The 24,512-nt window shown below is 49.5% G+C and overlaps 1 protein-coding gene across 1 annotated transcript in view; it reads right to left on the reverse strand.

Moving 5' to 3' along the window:
* Positions 1-2,573: 2,573 nt before the first annotated feature.
* The window catches only part of LOC144785705 (interferon regulatory factor 2-like), a 94,564-nt gene continuing 72,625 nt past the window's right edge, over positions 2,574-24,512 (reverse strand). Inside the window, exon 4 of the mRNA XM_078664490.1 lies at positions 2,574-3,460. Coding sequence (XP_078520616.1) covers positions 3,327-3,460 — 134 coding nt within the window. The 3' untranslated portion in view covers positions 2,574-3,326. The remainder of the gene's footprint in view (positions 3,461-24,512) is intronic.

A 24,512-nucleotide genomic window follows, 5' to 3' on the forward strand; every position in this document is an offset into this window, starting at 1 on the left:
CCTGAGAAAATTCCCATCAGTGCCCGTCCCACCACAGGGGCCATCACTGTCCTCAGAGGGATGGCTTCAGGGTACCGGGTGGCATGGTCCACCAAGACCAGGATGAACCTGTTGCCCATGGCTGTCTTGGGGTCCAGAGGCCTAACAATGTCAATACCCACTCGCTGGAATGGAGTACTGACCACGGGAAAGTGCTGCAGAGGAGCCTTATGCCTCCCTCCGCTCTTACCACTTGCCTGGCAAGTCTGACAGGTCCTACTGTGAGCATCTGAGTTTCTGTGCATTTGGGGCCAATAAAAGTGGGTGACAAGCATGTCATAGGTCATGTCCATCCCCAAATGTCCTGCTAAAGGCACATCATGAGCCAGCCCTAGTAGGAAGGCTCTGAACTTCTGGGGTACCACCAGCGCACGGGCTGACCCAGGTTCAGCAACCTTAGGCTCAGAATATTGGAGGTCATTCTCTCAGTACACAATGTGTTCCAGACTGAACATCATTGGCCTGGTCTGCAGCCTGCTGCCGCATACCCCTGAGAGAAGGGCATTCTTTCTGCTCCTTGCAGAATTCTTCCCTGGAGGGTCCTCCTTGCTGCCAATGGGTCAGCTCAGGTCTCCCAGTTCGCAATCTGTTCCCCTGTAGGCTCCAGGGCATCCCCCTCAAGGTCTGCCTCCTCCTGGACCGTGGGAACTTTAGGGGCCCCCTGTGCCTTCTCTAAGGCCGGGTCCTGGGCCTCTCCTTCAGGCTCCAGGATCTCTTGAGCACCCCTACTGGCTGCCATTGACCGGGTGGTCACGCACGCCTAGTCTTAGCGCAAACAGGATCTGATTTGTTAGGAGCAGGGCTCCTACTTTTATAGGACATTTCTTTTGTTCTTGCAGGCCAGGGGGGGCTTTGCCTAATCCAGTCAGTCTCTGAGCACTTTGTTTTGCCAAAACAGGTGTCTGCTTTCAGTGTGTGGGGCAGGGCAGCAGACTCTCCGCAGGAGGTGGAGCCAGCATTGTGAGGACAAGTACAGTCCAGGAGTACTCTGTTGACAGTCTTCCCTCTTCCTGGACCAGGTGCAGGGCAGAGTCATCAGTCGCTCCCAGGGGGCGGAGCCAGAATTGTGGTGGCAGAGCACAGCCCTATTCAGAGTTAAGGGACACTCCACCACCTACTCTGGTGTAATCCCCCTATTCACCACCTGTCATCCCCAGCCCTGTCACTCACACAACCCAGACAGCAGATACACATCCTGGCAGAGGCGGGCTGCAATGGTTAGGCAAGCAAATGCTAACTTTCTAAAAGTAGCATTTGCAAACACAGGATATTAAAATAAACTTTACTAAAAGAAGTATTTTGTTATTCTGAGTTCAGGCATACTAAACTTGACTTTCTACCATGTTCCCTGAGCCTGCTGGGATTATAGAGTGTAATAATTCCAGCCGCCCATTCTGGCCTATGAGAACAGATAGCCTTACAACAGTGAAAAACGAAATTGGCTGTAATTCACTATTAGGACATGCCACACACATCAGGGTTTGTTCTACCTTATGCTTACAATGCACCCTGCCTTTGGGCCTACCATAGGGGTGACTAATATGAAGTTAAGGGAAGGTTTAGGGACTGGCAAATAGGTGTACTGCACGCAGGTCTTGCAATGGTAGACTTTAGATACATTTTAAACGGCTTCTGTGGGTGGCGCAACCAGCAGTGCAGGTCCACTAGCAGTATTGGTATTTACAAGCCCTGGCACTCCTGGTGCACTTTACTGGGGACTATCCAATGAGCCAATCATGGAGCTCAATTACAGGTACACTTTATATTGGGAGCATTTGCACTGCGGCACGGATTGGCCATGGCGCAGTGCCCTGAGCAGCGAACACCAGCAAAACATCTGAGGCACATCAGCAAAAAAGTGGATGGGAGACTCACGCCAAGGTGCCAGGTCTAACAGGAAACCTGACCTCCATCATGCATGCCCCCACCTCAATCTTAAGCAGCCCCCACACCTCCTCGTAGAAGTCTACCTCCTGCTTTAAGGTGCTGTTCATCCGCAGGACCTTGTCCAGGTCTGCATGGCACCAGTGCCCTGGCCCAGCTTGTTAGCGGAGTAGAAGACCAGGTGGTAGCAGACTGGTTTCATGGGTGGGGCTGAAGCCCCCCGGGCTACTGACGGCCCACGCACTGAGGATGGAACTGAGCTTCTCGCGGACCACCAGCAGTGCTTTTTGCTTCTGTTTTTTTTTATCTCCATGTAGTATCCTACCTCGCCGCTGCCGTCCCCAATGGCCAGGTGCACGCTCTGAGTCACTCTCCGCCTTTCTCTTGACTCCCGTAAACATCTGCGTGAGCTCCTCGGGGTCGTTCATTGGTTGTGTAGCAGGTTTTTGGTGCGCCTCAGCCCCGTTGATTGGTGCAGAGACTGGGAATGGGGCATCTACAATTTTAAAAAGGCCCACCTGGCTCTTACCTGTAAACCTCCAGCCCTGCTCCTGGCGTGACTGAGCCCTTGGCACTACAGAACACTTTAAAAATCAAATCAATAAAGGTGGCTATCTAAACAGACTGCTGACGCATCTGGAGGTGCAGTAAAGACATTTATTTTCACGTGCATGGATCAATAGTCAGGGTGGACATCTATAATGCAGACCCCCACCTCCCTGGGGGCAGCCTCCATGAGTCTTCTTAAGCATTGATGACCTGCTTCCTGGTGCTGTGTTTTCTTAACAGCTTCTCCATCTCCTCCGGGCCCCCAGCCCCCTGGTCGCGGGTGTCGAAGACCACCTGGTAGCAGGTATGGCCCTCCTCCAAGGTGGTGAAGCCCCCGGGCGCGCTAACCTGCTCGGCGCCCAGGATGGCCTGCAGCTTGTCCCTGCCGGGCTTGCATGTCCTCAGGGTTCCTCTAGAGGTTGAAGTAGAAGCCCAGTTTGGTTGTCCTTTCTCTGATTGGCAGGTCCACACACTGCCCTTCTGCTTCTGGGTCCATCACGGCCAGTTACGGGTCAGCCGCTGCGCTGAACCAGGCCTGGTTGCTGTGCTCCAGCCACAGGCAGTCAGAGTGCCAGCAACGCAGAAGGCCCTTGACATCCTGGAAGAGGGCGAGGCTGAGGCCACCCTCGTTGGCCAGTAGGGCCGCCATGTTCTGCTCGGAGAACGGCCCGCTGCACCAGGCTCACCACCTTCAGGAAGTGCCTGGAGTCCAGGCTCCAGCAGCCTCCCGCCAGCGCCTCCAGCGCAGCCGGGGCAGCAGGCCGCAGCAGTACACAAGCAGGCGGGCCACCGTCCGGGGCTCTCGCGGGCAGGCATGCCACAGACACCCTCAAGGAGCTCAGCAGCGCAGCGCCTCAAGGCCTCTCACTCCGCCTCCTCGTTGCCCTTGGCGGGCAGCTCGTCCTCCCACAGGCAGCGCTGTAGACGCTTGCAGGCCTCCAGGAAGTTTCTGATGTATACCCACGCGCCATGGCTTTGTTGATTCCACCTGCATTGAAAAGAATAGAAAGGTTAATAGTTCTACCAACAGTATCAGATACTGATTAGTTAATAGACTGCACATTAGTTACTTTGAATTATAATTGCATTCCTACAGGATAGTCACGCATTTTGCACTGAAATCACTAGGAGTGAAGGATGCGATTTCTATATCTTAACCCCTCTGTTTTTGTAAATCTTTGGGTATCTTGTGTGGTCTACTTGGAAGATTTCATACAGGTTCAATCTCTGCATATGTTCACACGGGGGACCCTTTTAAGCAGACCCTGGTGGGCTCCCTCATGGAAAAAGAGCACATAATGCCTCCTCTCTGGAGGACAGGCTTTTACCCTCGGTGAACACCGCGACACACTTCCACTCCATATTTCAATCTATGCAATAGTTTCTGCATGATCGCAGCTATGGTCGAGACGCTGATCTTGGAAGGGGTAAAGTTCCATCTGCTTCATTTCAACTGTCCGCAAACCCAGGTATAACCCTACCCCGTCTTTGAAAGCAGCCAGGAAGTAACTTGCACACATTTCACCTTAAACAGGGCAACATCTCACCCTGTACTCACAGTTTTCATTCTGCACCGAACTCACATCAATCCCCATGCAATGAAGTACTTTCACTCTGCACTCATTTTAAAAAACATATATATTATTTTCAAGAGTTATATATACTGCTGGCTAGACCCGGAGGTATCAGAGCGCTTTACATGTGCATCAGATCATAGTTACAGATTACATCATAACAAAGGTTACATAGTTCTTAGAGCATGGCCACAGTTACTGGTAAGGTCGAGATAAACAATAAGCACAAATAAGTAAGGGGAAAAGCAGGCAAGGTGAGAGATTCAGGGGAGGGGGGGTTGGAGCAGGGGAAGTAGACAGATAATGAAGGCAGGAAAGAGGAGGGTAGGGTGAGAGACACAGCATGGGAAGAGGATGGGAAGGGTGACGGGTATACAAACCGGTAGACGAGTCAAGGCAACGTCCAAAGTCCAGTAAGCTGTGATCCCAGGGGAAGTGGTATCCCTTCTCTATCACTATTGCGGGAGGCTCCCTTTGCGCAGTGGACTCTCTCAGAGAGGTCTCTGAGACTCCAAGGCCTACATACTGGATCCTTCCCCAGAAAGGGGAGCGGGAGTGCTTTGGCAAGGGGTGCCATACCATACCTCAAGTGTGAGTGGCTCCCTTGGCGCAGTGGACTCACTCAGCGGGTTCGCTGAGACTCCAGAGTATAAATATTGGATCTTTCCCCAACAAGGGGAGAAGGAGTGCTTAGTCCAAGGGCACAAAGGACAGGGGGTAGGCAGAGTAGCAGGCATGGGGAGGGAATTCGGGGGAGAGGGGATAGGAGCTAGGGATGAGACAATGAGGAGAGACGAAAAGAAGTCTGTCTAAAGACCGACTGGGTAGGTGACGACCAAGGAGGGAATCCATGGCCCATCTCCCCTATAGATAAACTAAGTAGCTCCATTGGGCGTCAGACAAAATAGTTCAGTCTCAATACATTGAGAGAGGAGGGAGAGACATAAATAGAGGGAGGATGCGGCAGGAGACTGCAGGAGAGATGAAAGGAAGTGCAACAATGTGGTTCAACAATATATAGGAAAAGATCAAACAAGTAAACATTATATAAAACAGTCAGCAATACATTAGGGGAGGAGAGAGAGGAGCGAGAAAGTAGTGGGGGGAGGAGGGAAAGTGAGGTTGGCAAGACCCCAAGGTATCAGCACTATACAGGAGGATCAACAATGTATCAGACAAGATCAACAATTACACAATACATCAAAAATAGGCAATACATTAGGAGAGGAGGGAAAGGAGAGGGAAAAGCATTGGAGGGGGCGGGGGAGGTGGGAAAGGGAGGAAAAAGAGAAAAGACAACAAGGAGAGACAAGAGGAAGTCTGTCTAACGACCGACTGGGTAGGTGACGACCAAGGAGCAGGGGCGTAACACAGGCCCCCGCAGACCCTGCAGTGAGGGGGGCCCTTAGCTGCAAGGGGCCCCCTCGGCACTGCACTCTGGCCAGGAAGCTCCTAATTGAGCCGGGGGGGGCCCTCTTCGCACGGTGCAGGGAGGCCCCCTTAATTTTCGTTACGCCAGTGCCAAGGAGGGAATCCACGGTCCATCTCCCCTATAGCTAAGCCATGTAGCTCCATAGGGCATCAGATAAAATAGTTCAGTCTCAATACTTAGAGAGAGGAGGGAAGGAAAGACATAGATAGAGGGAGGATGTGGGAAGAGACGACAAGAGAGACGCAAGGAAGTCTGTCTAAAGACCGACTGGGTAGGTGACGTCCAAGGAGGGAAATCCCCGATCTGTCTCCGCTATAGCTAAACCAGGTAGCTCCATCGGGCATCAGACAAAATAGCTAGGTCTCAAATTGACTAGGGTAAATAGACAGATAGACAGGGTGGGGGCTAAGGGCCAGGACGAGAGAGGGTAAAGGTCAGCAGGGAAGTGGAGAAGAGTAGAGCCGGGAGGGGTAGGGTTTAGGGGGAGGAGGGAGTATACATGACAGGTCAGGAGATAGCATTAATCCAAAAACCAGCGAGAGTATGCAGTGAATATCCGGTTGACTATAGCACCCATAATGTACATATATAGATATGCAGCTGATGGGAGAAAAACTACAGTTTAAATCAATTTCAAGAACCCTGAATTACTGCAAAATAAAGTCAATGAACAGCAGATCAACCTTCATTCTTGTACAGAGAGGACTCACACCATTCTCTCTGCACAGACACTTATCAACCTTCATTCTTGTACAGAGAGGACTCACACCATTCTCTCTGCACTCAACACTTATCAACCTTCAGTCTTCCACAGAGAGGACTCACACCATTCTCTGCACTCGACACTCATCAACCTTCATTCTTGTACAGAAAGGACTCACACCATTCTCTCTGCCCTCGACACTTATCAACCTTCAGTCTTCCACAGAGAGGACTCACACCATTCTCTCTGCACTCGACACTTATCAACCTTCATTCTTGCCTTGACTGCTCCTGAATGTGTTTTTCTCTGTGCCGTGTTCTTTTGGTGATTACACAGGTGCTTTAAAATCAAACTTCAACAAAATAAACTTAAAAAAACAAAGAAGACAGGGAAAGATTCCGGTGAGTGTGTGGGGGCTGCCAAACTGTAAAAAAGACATTACGCTGTTTGTAGAAAGGTGATCTGTTTAAAGACTGCCGTAAAGAGTGATAGAAGGCAATGACTTCACTCTCCCCTTGCACTTCTCCACTTTGAGAAAATAAGACTTATCTTGCACCGTGAGTCCCTGGGCAATTACTTGGGTGTAGTGGAGCACCAGCATAATTTATTGGCAGTTGTGGGGTGTGTAGTAATTAAACATGCCTCCAAAAACGACTCACGGTAGCAAGACAAGGGGCAATATGGAAGCGCCGGCTGGTACCAGGGCAGCGCTCGCTGGGAAAGGCCCAAAGAAACAGGGGTAATGCAGTTGGAGACTATTATACAAGGGAAGAGCTCTACCAGGTGTAGGAGAGTAGGGTCTGCTTCCAATGGTCACCCCCACTTTTTGCTGTGATTCTCTGGTTTTTCAACTTTAGTGCGGCTGTGGGCCTGCTAATCAGACCCACAGCCCAGCTGTTCTCTCTCTAAAATGATACCATGTACTGTAGGTACATACCAGATTGGGTATTGGGTCACCTCTGTGAGCCCCTGTATAGTGTACCATAGGTACCCAGGGCATAGGTGCATCCAAGGCCTACCAGGGGCTGCAGCATGTATTACGCCACCCCTGGCTGGCCCTCCAAACTTACACCACAGGCTGATCACTCAGCTTGGGTAAGGTGGTGTAATCACCCCTTACTTAGATATAGTATACCTATATCTATATATACATATAGACACATATACACATATAAATTACTCCTATGGTAGGCCTCGACAATCCTGGAGACAGAGTGCTTGGTTTTATGTGAGAGGGTGCCCTAGCAAGAGCTGAGCCCCTCTGCGGCTTTCAGAACCATCTCCTTATAGCTGTTCTATGATATAGCCATACCATATACTCTTAAATCCATTATCCTCGTGGTTAATGCTAACTTTGGTTTGGCTTTATCAAAACATGTCGTGTAAGGTGTCAAACACTTTGGAATACTACCCCCCCTTGCTAATTCTGGTGGCGGGGGTAGTATTTCACCCTTCTAGAGGGAGAAGACGTCTAGTTACTGCTTTACCCGGTTAAAGTTAAACAGAGCCTCAGCATCACAAAATGGATGCTGCTGCCACAGACACGAGTCTGACCACCTGGTGCTGGGGGAAACTCCAGCAAGGGCGGCCTGGACAATAGGTTTCCTGTCCAGGGAGGTGCCAGCACCTCCCCAGACAGGGGTTTTGTGTATTGGAGCAGGGAGGGCTGCATTCAGTGAATGCATCTAGACATTGCCTGGGGCACACAAGGTGCTCCACGCATAGCCCGGTTCAAACCAGTTGCTTGGGCACTCCAGACCCATCTCTGGTGCGAAACTGGACAAATGGAAAGGGGTGTAACCACCCCCTTCTCTGGTTCACCCATTGGAGGAACCTAGGCAGGTAATCCAGCCCCTTAGCTTAGTATAAGTATAGGAGCTGTGTCACCAGGACTTTAGATTATCCTGGAAAGGAAATTTGATACAGAACTCTTGGACCTTCGACATTCTATTCTGACTAGAAGGCGGAAGACATCTCCCTTGTGGTCAAGGAGTGACCAGCCTGTGCAAACAGGCACCACCAGTAACTTGCCGGTCTGCTTTGTCGACGCTCCCGCCGGAACCCGAAGACTCAGCGACACAGGAACTGTACTCTCAGACTTCCCTAACTCCACATCCACCGCTAAGCTGAGACCCGTGGCGGACACGAGAGACGTGGGACCAGACACCCTTGACATCCTGAATTTTGCTAATTGCTCAACTACCGAGGTACACTTGCAGTTGTGCCTCGGTGTATGAGAAGCCCCAGACCCGAGCACCATTTGCTTTGAAGCTCAGCCCTCCACGAGTGCCGCATGGGGCCTGCTCTTGCATTTTAGCTTGACTAATCTTCCAGGTTCCTTGCCCGTTGGCTAGTGAGCCCCCTGAAGACTTTTCTTTTGAACTAAACTACTTTCCTGGTTGCTCCAGGCATGCTCCAGCTTCCCTTCAAAGGAGAAGCACCCCAGACCTAGCTGGTCTGCAACAGAGCCAATCGAGACATCCTGCATGGGTTGCGGTTGCCAAGGCTTGTTGGGTCCAATCCAGATAGCGACACCGCAGTCAACTAGATCCTTTGTGGGACAGCTCGAATCCAGCGCCTGGTCATCATTGATGCCTCCTGGACCTCGTGGCTGAAGAGACAAACTCACCTTCAAGCATGCAACATCGCCTGGTTCCTTCCTGGTCACTGGCTAGTGACCCAGACTGTCCCCTCTACTTTCAGGTTCTTCACATCTCTGATCCACCCTTGGATCCACCTGAACACTTTTCCTTTGGTCGCCTGCAGCACTTCTTTGCAGGTCTCCATTGAAAACGACGACGAAACCAGACACGAAAAGACACCTATGCACCCGGCTTCCCTGGGTGAGGTAACACGAGTACTCCGGTGCGCCCGTGGGGCTTGACTCACAAAGTGTCCTAGTTTAAAAGGGTTCAATCCTAGTCCATCCGGAAGTGTCCTTAAACAGTAACTTTGTAACTTCTTAGTTTCCCATTATAAGTCAATGGTAACTGGCGACTGTGTTTAGACACTGCACGCATCTCCCTTGGTCCTCCTACTTCCTAACCTTTGGTTGTTTAGTGTAGTCCCAGCGATTCTACAGGGCCTAGGCCTGCTGTCTAACTCACGTGGTTCTTATACCACTTCCTTAGTATATGGTTTGTGAGGCCCCTAGGGCATAACTGTATATGTGCAACTTATCGTATGCTGATTGAGTAACTTGTGATGTACTTTGACCTCTGACCTCAAAAAGTGCAGAGGGGTTGTGTTAGAAATAAATACATATATATTTGATATATACCTTGTGTGGTGTCCTTTCATTTGGTACTCAAGGGATTATAATTGGTAAAACAGCTTGCTTCACATGCTCTCTGAAGTCTTAGCCTATGACTGCTGGTCCATGCTACTGCTAGGATAGCTTGTCTATAAGGTTGACTTTATAACCACCATCAATAAGGGTCAATTAGACTGGTGCAAGGTGCCCACTAGAAGAGTGATCATATGCCTGGCTAACTTCTCCCACCAGCCCCCAGCCCCCCCAAGATTCCACAGATTATTCAAGGGGCTGTCAGCAAGAAATTAGCTGTATCATCGCCAACTACCTTGGAAACGCCCCTAGTTTCTGCAGCTGAAGGCGGTGGCGTCGGCGGACTGTCGGTTGTCGGGACCTCTGGAGAAACCCCATTGGCTCCAGCAGCTATTATGCAGCTTCAGACTAATGCTCCAGCTTCTAGCAAACCCTTAACAGAGCGAGACATTGTAATATCTAATGAAGGGAACGGAGCTACTAGTAGCAAGGAAAGTTGTTGGACTTTGCCCTTTCTGCAGGGTCATCCCTGAACTTTGTCTTCCTTCAATATTCTCTGACCTGTTTTCGTTGGTATAATGACTCTGGCCCCTTAACAACTGCTGACCAGTGCTAAAGTGCATATGCTCTCCCTGTATAAAATGTGTATATTGATTGACTTCCATGATTCTCTTATTTGGTTTACTATCAGACCCCAGTAAAGTGCACCAGGAGTGCCAGGGCTTGTAAGTCTAAATGCTGCTAGTGGGCCTGCAGCGCTGGTTGTGCCACCCACAGAAGCGGCCTAGTAAAATGTGTATAAGGTCTGCCATTGCGGAACCTGCGTGCAGTCTGGTACTGTCATGCTGGCTTGGCAAGTGCACCCACTTGCCAGCCTCTAAACCTTCCCTTTACTTCATGCGAGTCACCCCTAAGGTAGGCCCAAGGGCAGGGTGCATTGTAAGCATAAGGTAGGACAAGCCCTGTGTGTGGCATGTCCTAATAGTGAATTACAGCCATTTTAGTTTCACTATTGTTGGACTTGGCCCTTCTAGCAGGTTCACCCCTAAACTTTTTTTGCTTTTTAATGGTGACCTGGTGATGGTGATCTTTGGTTTCTGCTCACTTTACCACTGTGTCCCAGGGTAAAGTGCGTGCGTGTGTTGAGATTGGCCTGCCCTCCCATAGGAATGCATGGGGAATGTGTGTGTCCCTGGTAATTCCTGATGTGTGGGGAGTGCAGGTGCGAGTTTGGTATGTGCGGAGTCGTGTGATTAAATGCTGCGCGATGATGTGTGCGGCATTATTGTGTCTAGTGTGGAAGTGCCACTTCTAGAAGTTGGCCTGTCTGTGCAGTGAATGTGCTGGCTTGTGATTGGCTGGAGCTGGCTGGTGTGCCAGGCTCCTGGAGTCAGGATGGGGCTGCCCCGGTGGTGAATGGGAGATCTGCATGTTGATGGCTGGGGAGGAGTGCACCTGGGACCTGAATAGGGCTGGGCTTTCCCCCCACAATGCTGGCTCCACCCCCTGTGGTGTGTCTGATGTCCCTGACCCATCCTGTGAATAGAGAGAGGGGGTGAGCAAAACAAAGTGCTCAGTAACCAGTTGTATCTGGTTCGCCCCTTGCCTGCACCTTTAGACAAAGGAATTTTGTGTATAAAAAGAGGCTGACACCTCATGTAAAATGTTCTTGTTTGCCAACTTGAAACAACCACAGGCGTGCTGCTGCTGGGGCCCAGGGGAAGGCTTGCCTCCCTGGGCCCTGCCCAGCCCCTGGATGCCTGGAGGAATTTCCTTTTCTGGGAGCTGCTGTGCTCCACCTTTTATGTCCTGGACCTCTGGGACCCATTTCCTTCTTTTTGGATGTTGCCAAGGGGGCCCTTCTTTAGGGGTCCTCCCTTCCTGTGCCCCCAGTGCCTTGAGAGCGCGTTATCTTTTCATCGCTGGGCAATGCGCTGTCGTTTTCCCTCGGAGGGAAGCGCTCCTGCCCTTTGTGTGCCCCAAGTGCGCAGGTGCCCACCCTGGTCTTTATCTGCATTTTTAATTATTACAGGTGCCCACGCCGTTTTGATGTGCCCCAAAGCGGGTACTCACCCCGCTATTTACTTTTTAATTACGAGGGTGCCTACTCTTGCCCACGAGAGAATCACAGCCGCGTCCGCGGCCCGCCTGGTTGTGGGCGGGGGCGCCCGACGGAAGTCCGGAGTAAGCCCGGAAGAAGAGAGAGGAGGTCGGGAGCCCACCCCGCCTCCTCGAGCCCCGAGAGAAGAAACGAGATCCTCCCGCGGCCCGGGGCTCCGTGAGCTGTGGAGAGCCCCGGGGCCGCCAGCAGAGAGGAGGAAGCAGCGCGAGTGGTGCAGGGCTCCCATGCGATGGAGGGAGCCCCGGGGGAAGTGGTCCAGAGCGCCGAGAGGAGAACGCCGCACCCAGCCCCAAGAGGAACAGGTGAGTAGGGCCCAGTGTTCAGTGTTGTGGAGGGGGTGCATCGGGGCACATTGCCGGTGCCCGCCCCTCCTGCCGGTGCGGTGTCGAGAGTCCGAGAGGCTCCACAGGTGCGGGGGCATTTCCAGTGGTAGAGCGGCCCCGGCTTGCCGCAGGCCGCTCCCACAGCGTTTGGTACCATTTGTTTAGAGCCTGAAAGGCTCCACCTGCATGGGGACATAACGACTTTTGGAGTCCACGAGCTCCGCAGCGCAGAGATGCCTTCAGGGTGGCCCCGGATGGCAGCAGGCCGCCCCAGTCTGCCAATATTGATTTCAGGGGCCCGAGGAGCCCGTGCTGAGCCCTGTGGCTCCATCGATAGGGGGCCTTTCCTTTCCTGCAGGAGCCAGAGTTCTCCCAGGCACACAGTGTGTGCAGAGCCTACATGGCTTCACCTTTTGCGCAATATGTGTTCTTAGAGCCTAGAGGGCTCCAACCCTTGCGCAGTTTTGTCCCTAAGGGCTAGTGAGAGCCCTGTCGCAGTTTTGTCTCCAGCTGCCCAGCAAGTAGTGGGCAGCTGCACGGTTTAGGTTTTTCCCTCCCTAGGGATATGTACTTTGACTCAGGAGTGAGTCGCACTCTTTCATCCCTACCTTGGCCTTCCCCTGCTGCGCAGCACTTAGTGCCAGCTGCAGGGTTTAGGCCCTGTTCTTGTCCCTCAGCTGCCCAGCAAGTAGTGGGCAGCTGCTACATTTAGGTTCTGGCGCATCCTGGACTTTCATGTGAGTTATGTGCTAGATGTGATTACTGTGCTAGATGTGATTTCTGTGCTAAATGTGATTTCTGTGCTTGCTAGGAAATGTACTATGTGTAGAATGTTCTTCGCACCCTGTACTACACCGCTGAATGTGTTTTATGCATCATGTGTCTTCCCTAGATCGCTGAATGTGTTTTATGCATCATGTTTTTTACCTACACTGCTGAATGAGTTTTATGCATCATGTGTCTTCCCTACACCGCTGAATGTGTTTTATCCATCATGTGTTTTACCTACACCGCTGAATGTGTTTTATGTGTCATGTGTCTCCCCTACACCGCTGAATGTGTTTTATGCATCATGTGTCTTACCTACACCGCTGAATGTGTTATGCATCATGTGTCTTCCCTACACCGCTGAATGTGTTCTTATGCATCATGTGTGAAGCTCTGCTTGTTCTATTTTCTGAGTGCTAGTTCTAAAAGTGCTTATTCCTGACAGTGGTCCATGTGGCCCTGTCCCATGTATATAATCCCCTGTAAATTCTGCCTGTGCTTATGGCACAATGTACATCCTGTGATTATGATTATGATGTGTTCTAATACAAAGGCTATTTTTATATAACCTTATGTGGAGTTCCTTTTTTGGGGGGCCTGGGATGGTGTTGCTGGTGGGTGCGTGCGAAAATACTTAACTTACATTGCCCTGGGGATCAGCCTTATTGCACTTGTCACGTTGCCAAGGGGGTGAGCAGGGGTTATCTTTGGAGTGTAACTTCCTTGCCCTAACTAGAGTGGTGGTTTCTGCCTGGCTTTGGCGCAAGTCTCAGCCAACCAGAAATCCCATTTCTAACAACCATTGTAAGGCTACCTGTTCTCATAGGCCAGAATGGGCTGCTGGAATCATTACACTATAATCCCAGCAGGCTCAGTGAACATGGTAGAAAGTCAAGTTTAGTATGCCTGAACTCAGAATAATACAATACTTCTTTTAGTAAAGTTTATATTAATATCCTGTGTTTGCGAATGCTACTTTTAGAAAGTTAGAAATTTGCTTGCCTCACCATTTCAGCCCGCCTCTGCTAAGATGTAGATCTGCTGTCTGGTTTCTGTGAGTGACAGGGCTGGGGGATTCCAGGAGACAGTCTGGGCTGCCAGGTGGTGAATAGAGGGATTACCCCCAGGATAGGTGGGAGGAGTGCCTCTTGACTCTGAATAGGGCTGTGCTCTGCCACCACAATGCTGGCTCCACCTCCTGCGGAGCGTCTGTTGTCTCTGCTCTGCACCCTGAAAGAAACAGCAAGAGTCTCCAAAACAAAGTGCTCCAAATCCGGGCTGAACCAGGCTCAGGCGCCCTGGCCTGTACAGACAAAAGAAACTGTGGATAAAAGTAGGAGCCCTGCTCCTAAACATTAGATCCTGTTTTGACCACGAAGAACCTCTGCCCAACTAGAAGGACCAGGAGAAGCTGAAGGAGGAAGACTGTCCCTGACCTGGGGGACTGGCCTGCAGTTGATGCCTTGCTGAAGGAAGGAGAGGAAAAGACCAGAAAGGACTTTGAAGACTTGGGCCTAAAACTGATCTCCAAGGGCTTGAACCAGAGCTTGCCCCCTGACTTGAGCCCCGGGACCATTGGGCTCAATACTGCCTGTGCCCGTCTGCTGTTGGGCCCTTGCGTTCTCTTCCCTCGCCGGAGCCATTTCTGGTGCCCTCGCCCCCTCCTAAGGTCGTGACAGCCCAGAGCCTGGCCGTCCCTGCCTGCTGAGAGCCCCGCTCGAGTTCGAGCCGCTCTCTCCACGCTGTGCCAGGCCGCCAGCTCCCCTGTCACCTCGCCTGCAAAGGAGCGCGCTGTGCGCACCTCAGCCCCTCCCGCCAGATTCTGCACGGAGCGCATTTGATAGCCCCGGACGGCCCGTACGTTGACACGTACTCGGCCGCCCCGCCCATCTGCATTCAAAGGTCCGTGCCGTACCTCCTGCGAGCCTCTAGTACGTCCCGTACCAGAGGCCCCGTGATGCGCCTGCCTGCCCGGGAACGCAACACCCCCACAGACCCACAGGTACGGTCCCTGAAACCCGTACTGAAGTACGGCTCGTACGCCGTGAACCCGAAGGTACGCCGCAAATTCCTAAGCGTACGCAAAGAGTACGCCCCGTAGGACTGAACAACGCCTCGTCCCGTGAGCGGCACATCACTCCAGACCGCCCGCACCTCTCCTCACCGTCCCGCTCATCCGCCTCGCACCTTGAGGGGTCTCCGAGCCAGACAACTACGAGGAGAACTGCCGGCCCCGTCCCGGGTCCGCCCTCACCAGTGACCGCATCTGTAACGCCTCGGACTCCACGAGCAAGGTACTGTGCCACGCGAACTCGATCAAGGGTTCGCATCGGATCCTGGGTCCGCAACGTTTGTTTTCCATGTTGTTTTAACAATCTAAGCGGATCACACCACCGGCGCGAAGCGCACAGGACGCACAGTTCACTCTGTTTATGGAACGCTAAAGAACTCGTGAATTAAGTATTTTTAAGATCTTTTCAAGAACTCTCCTGACTCCAAAGTACTGTGGCCTCAGTTATTATGGTCTTGTGATAAAACTGCATAGCAACTTATTTTTATATAAAGTACACGTATTTTCCTAAATACAGCCTTGTGTCCATTTGTGGTGGGTCTTTGATATTACTGTATGTGGCCATAAATGCTTAACTGACTTAGCGCCCTGAGGATTAGCCTTGTCTGCTCACGCCACGCAACCTAAAGGGTGAGCAGGAGGTTATTCTGAGGAGTGAATCCCTTACCCTGACTAGAGGGGAGGGTCCCTGCTTGTCACAAGTGCATACCTGTGCCAACCAGAGACCCCCAATTCTAACAAAAGTGAATTCTATTCTATGTCTGAACCCTCAGATGTGTCAGAAGGCGAAGATGACTATATTCAAATACAGACGGGTCTCCTAGCAGTTCCCCCATAAATATGGGCAATGTCTCGAGAACTCTCCTCGGGGTCTGCAACAATGGAAACTCACAGTACAGAAGGCAGCCAAGGTGGACGGTGCTGCTGACAATGGTGGAGGCACCTGAATGGGACCTCTCCATTGGAGAAAAGACGCCAGAGGAATTGGATCTTTTTGATGAGGCAACTGGGGGTTTGCCAGATGAAATACAAGGTCAAATGTCACTTGAAGCAATTTATAAATGTATTTCCGACCAAAGGAAGGAAACTCAGGCAGAGAATTCTAAGACGCACATCGCCTGTAGGAAGTTACAGAATACTGTAAGGAGACTCGCCAAAACGTGCAATGACTTTACCGAACAAATGGCTGAGGCTGAGACCCGTATCTCATCGTTAGAAGACCAGATGGTTGTACAAAAGGACCTAGTTGAAGATATGCAGGCTAATAAAGAGGATGTGCATAATAAGCTGGTTGACATGGAAAATCGACTGCATCGTAACAATCTTCGTATACTGGGCATAACAGAAGGCTTGGAGAGGCAAACATGAAATGTTTGATGAAGCGCTCCCTGAACTTAAAGAATGGAAATGGTCTCAGAAAATACGTGTGCACAGATTTCCTTTTCGGCAACGGGTGGTAAGAAATGGACAGTCGGCGCAGCAACCACGGGCGATCTTGATTTCTTCAAATAACTTCCTGGCCAGACCAGCAATCTATGATCTGCCGAGACCCGATAAGAGAACTGCGAAAGGGACAATACTTTGTTAGACCGGATTATTGCCACGCTACAGTGGAAAAGAGATGGCAGATGCTTCCATTGATACATCCATTCCAAGTAAAAGGGCTACAAGTGTTCTTACTACAGCCAGCTACTTTAAAGGTTGTTAATAAGGGCCAGGTGCGCTTTTTCACCTCTGCGGTCACTGCTAAAGAATATTTAGCATCTTTGGGATGATTAGGAATGATGCTTAGAAAATATATGTTTGACATTACTGTAGTCAAATCTGATGGGATGGAAAAAGGAATATATTAGGGTGTGATAGTTCATCTGCACATTTAATGATATTTAGGGAAAAGGTGAGCACCACGTGAGCTATTTGCCGAGCATCACAATGACGATTGGCCCTAAGGCCTCTATTGTGGGGGAGAGTCACAGGAGGTGGGGGGTCTTTTGGGGTAGGTGGTGGGGCATTATAGGGGGGTCACTTGGGAGGAAGGGGGTGGCAGGTAAAGGTGGAAAAATCAGTTCATAACATGTGCTGTTGGTACGATGCGACTTATGTAGATAGATTTATGTCAGTGAGGTATGACGGCATTAATGGTAGATAGGAGGGGTGATAGGCACCTGCGAATATGCACAATTCAATGTAGGTGGATTAAACAATGCTCTTAAAAGGAAGCATGTTGCTGCTGAGTTAAAGTTAATAAATCCAGACATTGTGTTTGCAAGAGACATGTTCCTTGGTCTAATAGGAGTATACTATCTGACTTGGGGTATACGGTTATTACAGCATCCAGACAGTTCTGAATAGGGGAGTGGCAATTGTAGCATGACGTGGAATCTCTGGTGTGAGAAGTTAGCCTGGCATATGATGTCCACTATTCTAGTGGGCACCTTGCACCAGTCTAAACGACCCTTATTGATGGTGGGAAACATACTTTACAACGGAACCGCTACAACGCGGTATCGTTACGACGCAGTTTTAACAACGAAAGTCGTAACAATGAAAGTCGTTACGACTTTCGCTGGAGGGCGCTCTAGGATAGGGGAAATTTAATTCACTATCCAACACCTTCTCTACTATCCACGGGGACTGGTGTTGGAATAGTAAATTAAACTATTCACTATCAGCGCCCCACCAAAGGAAGTCATTGTAACGACTTGCGTTGTTAAAACTGCGTCGTAAAGGGACGCGTTGTAACGGTACGCGTTGTTCCGTCATACATCCAATTCATGGTGGTTGTAAAGTCAACCTTCTAGACAAGCTATCCTAGTGGTAGCATGAACCGGCAGTCATAGGCTAAGACTTCAGAGAATACCAAATGAAAGGACACCATACAACCCCTCTGCACTCTTTATGAGGTCAGAGATCGAAGTACATCACAAGTTACTCAATTAGCATATGATAAGTTGCACAAATACAGTTATGCCCTAGGGGCCTCACAAACCATATACTAAGTGGTATAAGAAACACTTCAGGAATAGTGAATAGGCCTAGGGGATCGCTGGGGCTACACTAAACAACCAAAGGTTAGGAAGTAGGAGACCAATGGGAGACTCGTGCAGTGTCTCAACAGTCACGAGTTACCATTGACTTATAATGGAGAACGAAGAAGTTACAAACTTACTGTTTTAGGGCACTCCCGGATGGACTACGTCAAAACCCCTTTAGACTAGGACACTTCGAGAGTCAAGACCCATGGGAGCACCGGAGTACTTGTGTTACCTCACCCAGGGAAGCCGGGTGCATAGGTGCCTTTTGGTGTCGGGTTTAGTCGATGCTTTCAATGGAGATCTGCAAAAGAAGTGCTGCAGGCAGCCAGAGGAAGAGTGTCCGGGTGGATCCAAGGGTGGATCGAAGAACCTGAAAGCAGAGGAGACAGAGTCTGGGTCACTAGCCAGTGACCAGGAAGGAACCAGGCGATGTCGCGATGATCTCAGGTGAAGCTCGTCTCTGCAGCCACGAGGACCAGGAGGTGTTGACGATGACCAGGAGCTGGATTCGAGCTGTCCCACAAAGGATCTAGTTGACTACGGTGTCGGTATCCGGATTGGACCCAACAAGCCTTGGCAAATGCAATCCACGCAGGAAGTAAAGATTGGCTTGGGGTCAGACCAGCAAGGTCCGGGGAGCTTCTCCTTTGCAGGGAATCTGGAGCAACCAGGAAAGCAGTTTGGTTTTAAAGGTTTTTCTTCAGGGGGCTCACTAGCCAGCAGGCTAGCAACCAGGAAGACACGTTGCACTGAAATACAAGAGCAGGCCCCACGCGGCACCCGTGGAGTGTGGAGGGCTGAGCTTCGGTGCAAATGGTGCTTCGGTCTGGGGCTTCTCGTACCCCAAAGCACAATTGCGAGTTACCTCAGGATTCTATGCAGTTCGCAAAATGTCCAGGGTATCCGGTCCCACATCTCTCGTGTCCGCCACGGGTCTCAGCTTAGCTGTGGATGTGGGTCAGGGAAGTCAGAGTCCAGTTCCTGAGTCGCTGAGTCTTCGGGATCCGTCGGGAGCGTCGACAAAGCAGACCAGCAAGTTACTGGTGGTGCCTGTTTGCACAGGGTGGTCACTCCTTGACCACAAGGGAGATGTCTTCAGTCTTCTAGTCGGAATAGAATGTTGAAGGTCCAAGAGTTTCATTTCAGAATTTCGTTCCAGGATAATCTAAAGTCCTGGGGACACCGCACCTATCTTTGTACTAAGAAAATGGGCTGGATTACCTGCTAGGTCCCTCCTATGGGTGGACCTGGGAAGGGGGTGGTTACACCCCTTTCCCTTTGTCCAGTTTAACGCCAGAGCGGGGCTGCAGTGCCCCAGCAACTGGTTTGAACCGGGCAATGTATGGAGCACCTTGTGTGCCCCAGGCAGTGTCTGGAAAAGCATCTTTCCATTCAACCCACCCTGCCCCAATACACTACAGGCTGTCTGGGGAGGTGCTAGTACCTCCCTCGACAGGAAACCTATTGTCCAGGCCTCCCTCGCTGGAGTTTCCCCAAGGAGCAGGAGGTCAGACTCGTGTCTGTGGCAGCAGCATCCATTTTGTGATGCTTAGGCTCCGTTTAACTTTAACCGGGTAAAGCAGTAACATACATGTATTTTCCCTCTAGAAGGGTGGAATGCTACCCCCACCACTGGAATTGGCAGGGGGGGTAGTATTCCAAAGTGTTCGACACCTTACACGACATGTTTTGATAAAGACAAACCAAAGTTAGCATTAACCAAGAGAATTATACTGCACTTAAGAGTATATGGTATGGCTATATCTTAGAACAGCTATAAGGAGATGGTTTCCTGTCTTTCGGAACCATCTCCTCACTGTATCACTTTACTGTATAAACAATGCATATCTGTTAATGGAACTGTTTTTATCATGTTTTATCAATATGTCAATGATTTAATTCATGACACTTTTTATGAAATTTATTAAAATGTACTTTTCATGCTAATTCAGTGTTTCATCATTAATCTCGCTCTGTTTGCTAATTGAATTGTGCCAGTCTTTATATGGCTTGCCTGGGTACATTACTTTACATACATTATTTGCCCTGACCCAGGAACTTTATCCAAATCAGGGGGTCCTTGCTTCTTCACATAATGATGGTTCCGAAAGCTGCAGAGGGGCTCAGCTCATGCTAGGGCACCCTCTCACATAAAACCAAGCGCTCTGCCTACAGGATTGTTAAGGCCTGCCATAGGAGTTACTTATAGGTTACTATGTGTCTATATATAAGGTAGATATAGATATTCTATATCTAAGTAAGGGGTGATTACACCACCTTACCCAAGCTGAGTGATCAGCCTGTGGTGTCAGTTGGATGGCCAGCCAAGGGTGGCATAATACATGCTGCAGCCCCTGGTAGGCCTTGGATGCACCTATGCCCTGGGTTATCTATGGTACACAAAGGTGACCCAATACCCAATCAGGTATGTACCTAAAGTACATGGTATCAATTTAGAGAGAACAGCTGGGCTGTGGGTCTGATTAGCAGGCCCACAGCCACACTAAAGTCGAAAAACCAGAAAATCACAGCAAAAAGTGGGGGTGACCATAGTAAGCAGACCCTACTCTCCTACATCTGGTACGGGTAAGGAGAAGGTTGACAATCTGGGGAGGTGGGCCATTACAGAGTACATCATAGGTGATACTAAGTTAGTTCTGTGTACAGTATATTGCTCTAACTTGGATGAGGCCGAGACCCTGGAATTCTTGAATGCTGAATTTGCGTTATGGGGAACCCCGTTGATATTGTCTGGGGATTTCAATATTCATGGGGAAGGCTAGATGTGGGACCCTGCATATGTGAAGTATAATGGGCGTAAACCCAAAGTATATAAGGCCCTACAACAACTATTGCAGAATCATGGGTTAGTAGATGGCTGGGCTGTTGTGAATTAGGGGGATCCAGGTTATATGTTTTATTCATACCCATATAATAAATTTGTTCGGCTTGACTATGTTTTTGCCCCATCCACTTATGGTCGGTGCAAGGATGCAAGTATGGCCTCGAATTACGTCTGATCATGGACCAGTGTTAGTAGATCTTACAGGCCTCAGTCTTGTAAGGGAGTATAGATCTTACTTTTAACAAGAAGTTACTATGTGATTCTGACTACATTAGCCATGCTAAAACCTGGGCTAAATTATTTCTTGAGAGCAAGAGAGGCATGGCTACTCAACCAATGGTCTGGGATGCTCTGAAAGCCGGGTTGAGGGGGGGAAACACTTACCTATGGGTAGGCTAAGCAAAGGCAGCACAAGGAGCAAATGTTGGGTTTATTAGAAGAGCTAAAGCTTGCAGAGCAGGAACTTACACAAGTGGTTAGAGACCATGTGAATCCCAAGGAAGCTCAAACTAAGACAGCATGTTGTAAAGCCAGGATTAATGGGATATGGTGGACGCACATTTGGAAAGATTAGAATCATATGCAAAGGGTGGGAGCGCAAACTGCTGCTGTTACGGTTTTCATAACCTGCTGACACTGCTATTTCTGTTGTAACTGGGATTTGTGTAATTTTTAAACTTATGGGCATTGAGGGCTTTTAATAATTTTAAAACGTACTCATGATTTGAAAACTTACCGGTTCTGCCTAGTCTCCCCGGTCCACCGCAACACCGTCGTTTGTGTGGAAGGAGCATACGCCCAAATCCGGTTTGGGAGGTTAGCGTTTTAGCGCCTGGCCCCGATAAAATCGGATGTGTATCAGACCGCGCAGCGGATGCACGCAGCGGGCGCGCCGAAGGCAAGCCTGTCTGTGCTTGTCAGCATCCCGGAGGCGGACAGGGCAGGAATCGCTGCCGGTTTTCCCATAAATCACAAGAAACAGATCAGTTATGATGGAGCGGAACTTAAAAGATATATGCCTCCTTATAACAGTTGTAATTGCGTAGAGCCTGATGGGGATAACAGAACCATTAAGTGCAATATGTGCAATTGGACCTGCTCCACACACTCAACTAAGGAACCCGGGCCCACTAAAAATGGGAAGGAAGGAGATGCTAGGAGGCAGGAAGACATCAGAATCTTCCAGTTCAATGTACGATCCCTGTACAAAAATGCCCATCATATCTCCAACCTGATATCCGAGGCAAGGCCAGACATTTTATTTTTAACTGAAACCTGGCTCGCGAATACTTCTAACCCCACTCTGGCAACCGCAATACCTCTAGGCTACTCTATTTTGAGGAAGGACGCACGATCGGGAAGGGTGGGGGGATCGCAATGATCATTAAAAATGACAGCTCGGCCAAATGTATCCCTATGGATGAAATTGAAGGTGCAGAGCTTTGGTTTTCACTGCACAATATCCACCCATCAATCACTGGCAGGTGTTCTTATCTATGGACCCCCAGGACATAAAGGACCATTTTTGCGGGGGGATCATCAATGCGATGGCACCACTTGCCCTAAGATTTAATCAATTTCTGGCCCTAGGAGATTTAAAATATACAAAGCGGAAAGGTATGAATATGGGTAGACAACTGGTCGCTGCTTAGCTCAAAGGCTTTGGGGTAGCCAAGCCTCCCAGAGAATTGCAATATTAGAATATGGGAAAGTGGGGGCAGCAGAAACCATAGAAGGGATAATGGGTGAGTTCCACTCTTATTACCAAGAGCTTTATACACAAGACATAGTGCAGCAGGCCAATATAAAGCAGTTTTTGCAGACATTAGAACTGATTGGGCTCGGGCAAGAAGAACGAGATGAGTTGGAAACCCCAATTGCAATGTTCGACTGGAGGAGGCATTGGGTTCACTAGCCCGGGGCAAGAGGCAGGACCGGATAAACTCCCGCTGGAGATATACCAGACACTCTTTTCTATTATAAAAGACATGTTGGCTACTTTTTTAGAGGCTCAATTAGGGAATACACCACCGTCTTGGGAGGATTCCAATATTGTGGTTTTTAAAAATAAAGAAAAATGCAAGGCTTCCTGGGTCGTATAGACCCATATCTTTAATAAATGCTGACGGCAAGCTGTATTAAAAAATTCTAGCAACTCGAATGGCTCGTGTTATATCTCCATTAGTCTCCAGGTATCAACACTGCTTTATACCGGGTCGGAGTACGATCAATCAATCATATACATAGGGTGATTGCAACTATAGATTAAGCCAGTGTACAGCAAAAGCAAATGGGCATAATTTTATTAGATGCTGAAAGAGGGTTTGATCTTGTATCATGCCAGTTTCTCTAGGCCGTTATGCATAACATGGGGTTTGGGCCTGGCTATAGCACATCTATACAATGTATAAAATGCCAAGGGCTAAAATAGGCACTATGGCAGAGAGTCATCCTTCGTAAATATCTCTAGGTGAACAAGGCAGGGATGTCCGTGCTCGCCCCTTCTCTGCTATTTATATTAATCCATTGTTAATACTGTTGGAGACAACCAATGAAATACAGTCACTGACACTTGGGAAATATCAAGTGCATGTCCTTGTGGACGCTGATATAGCGGTAGTGTCGTCTGATCCAGAGCAAGCGGTAAGAGAAAACGAGAACCCAACGCCGAGATATGGTGCAGTTGCCAGGTACAAGTTGAATGTATCTAAAACCCAGATTGTCTGTACTGAAGGACTTTGTCTAGGAGAAGCACGGTTAACGCAAGAAGCTAGATATTTGCGTATTAAAATTCGGATGTCGCTTCAAGAGGTTGTGGATGTAAACTGGGCAGAGACAGCATCTTTGGCACAGCGACAATTGGAGCGGGTTGAGTGCTTGCATCGGTCTATGGTAAAAAAAGTCCACATTTGTAAAGCGCACAATCACCCGTAAGGGTCTCTAGGCGCTGGGGGGCCCTCGGGAAGATTAAGCGAGCTATTGCCCAGAGTCACATGGTGCTGGGCTAACCTGCCGCCGGAGCCGGGGATCGAACCGAGGTCCCCAGATTCCAGCGTCAGCCGCCCTGGCCGCGGCGCCACACCTCTCCCACCTATGGTAGGGAGGTGCAATGAGCTTAAAATGTGCATACTCCCTAAGGCAATGTACTACTTTAGGACTGTCCCACTTGAGTTAACACGCCTTCAACTGTTAGTTGCAATCCCTTGTTGATGGGTTTATCTGGGGGCAGAAGAAACCTCGCCGGGCTTCGCAGTATATGACGCTTCCATTAGAGCGTGGGGGCTGGGCAGTACAGAATTTTACATTTTATGATTTAGCATGCCTCCTCCAAAACATGCAGTATCTAGTGACTGGAGCAGAAGTACAACCTGCAGAAGCCCCAAATATATACCAAATGCTGATGGGGACTCAGGTCAGTGGGGTTTTATTTAAGTTCTATGAACCTAGCTACTTTAAGACGGTTTTACATTTTTAGCACAGCATATAAAGCCTGGAAGATAATACGCAGATTGGTATCGATTGGTCGTATAAATTATTATACACCTTGAACCACCATAGAATTATTCCCTGCTATATTCTGGGATGCAAGGATGGGGAGATGGCATGATAAGTGGATTCGGAATCTAGGAGATCTGTACAGCGGTGGGATAATGGTTTCTTTTACAGATTTAGCTGAACAGTATAATCTATTTAAACAGGACTTCTTTAAATTTATACAAATCCGTGACTACTTAACTAAACATGGTAAACACCTAGCAGTAACACCTAATATTATTATAGAGGCGGTGAAGAAAAGAGCCAGGATCGGGTCATTATAGGGGATATTGATAGAGACTTGAAGTGATGAGACATGATGCCATGTGGAGTGGAACATTTGGGAC

Source organism: Lissotriton helveticus, chromosome 10 (assembly GCF_964261635.1).
Source record: "Lissotriton helveticus chromosome 10, aLisHel1.1, whole genome shotgun sequence".
Classification (NCBI taxonomy): Eukaryota; Metazoa; Chordata; class Amphibia; order Caudata; family Salamandridae; genus Lissotriton; species Lissotriton helveticus.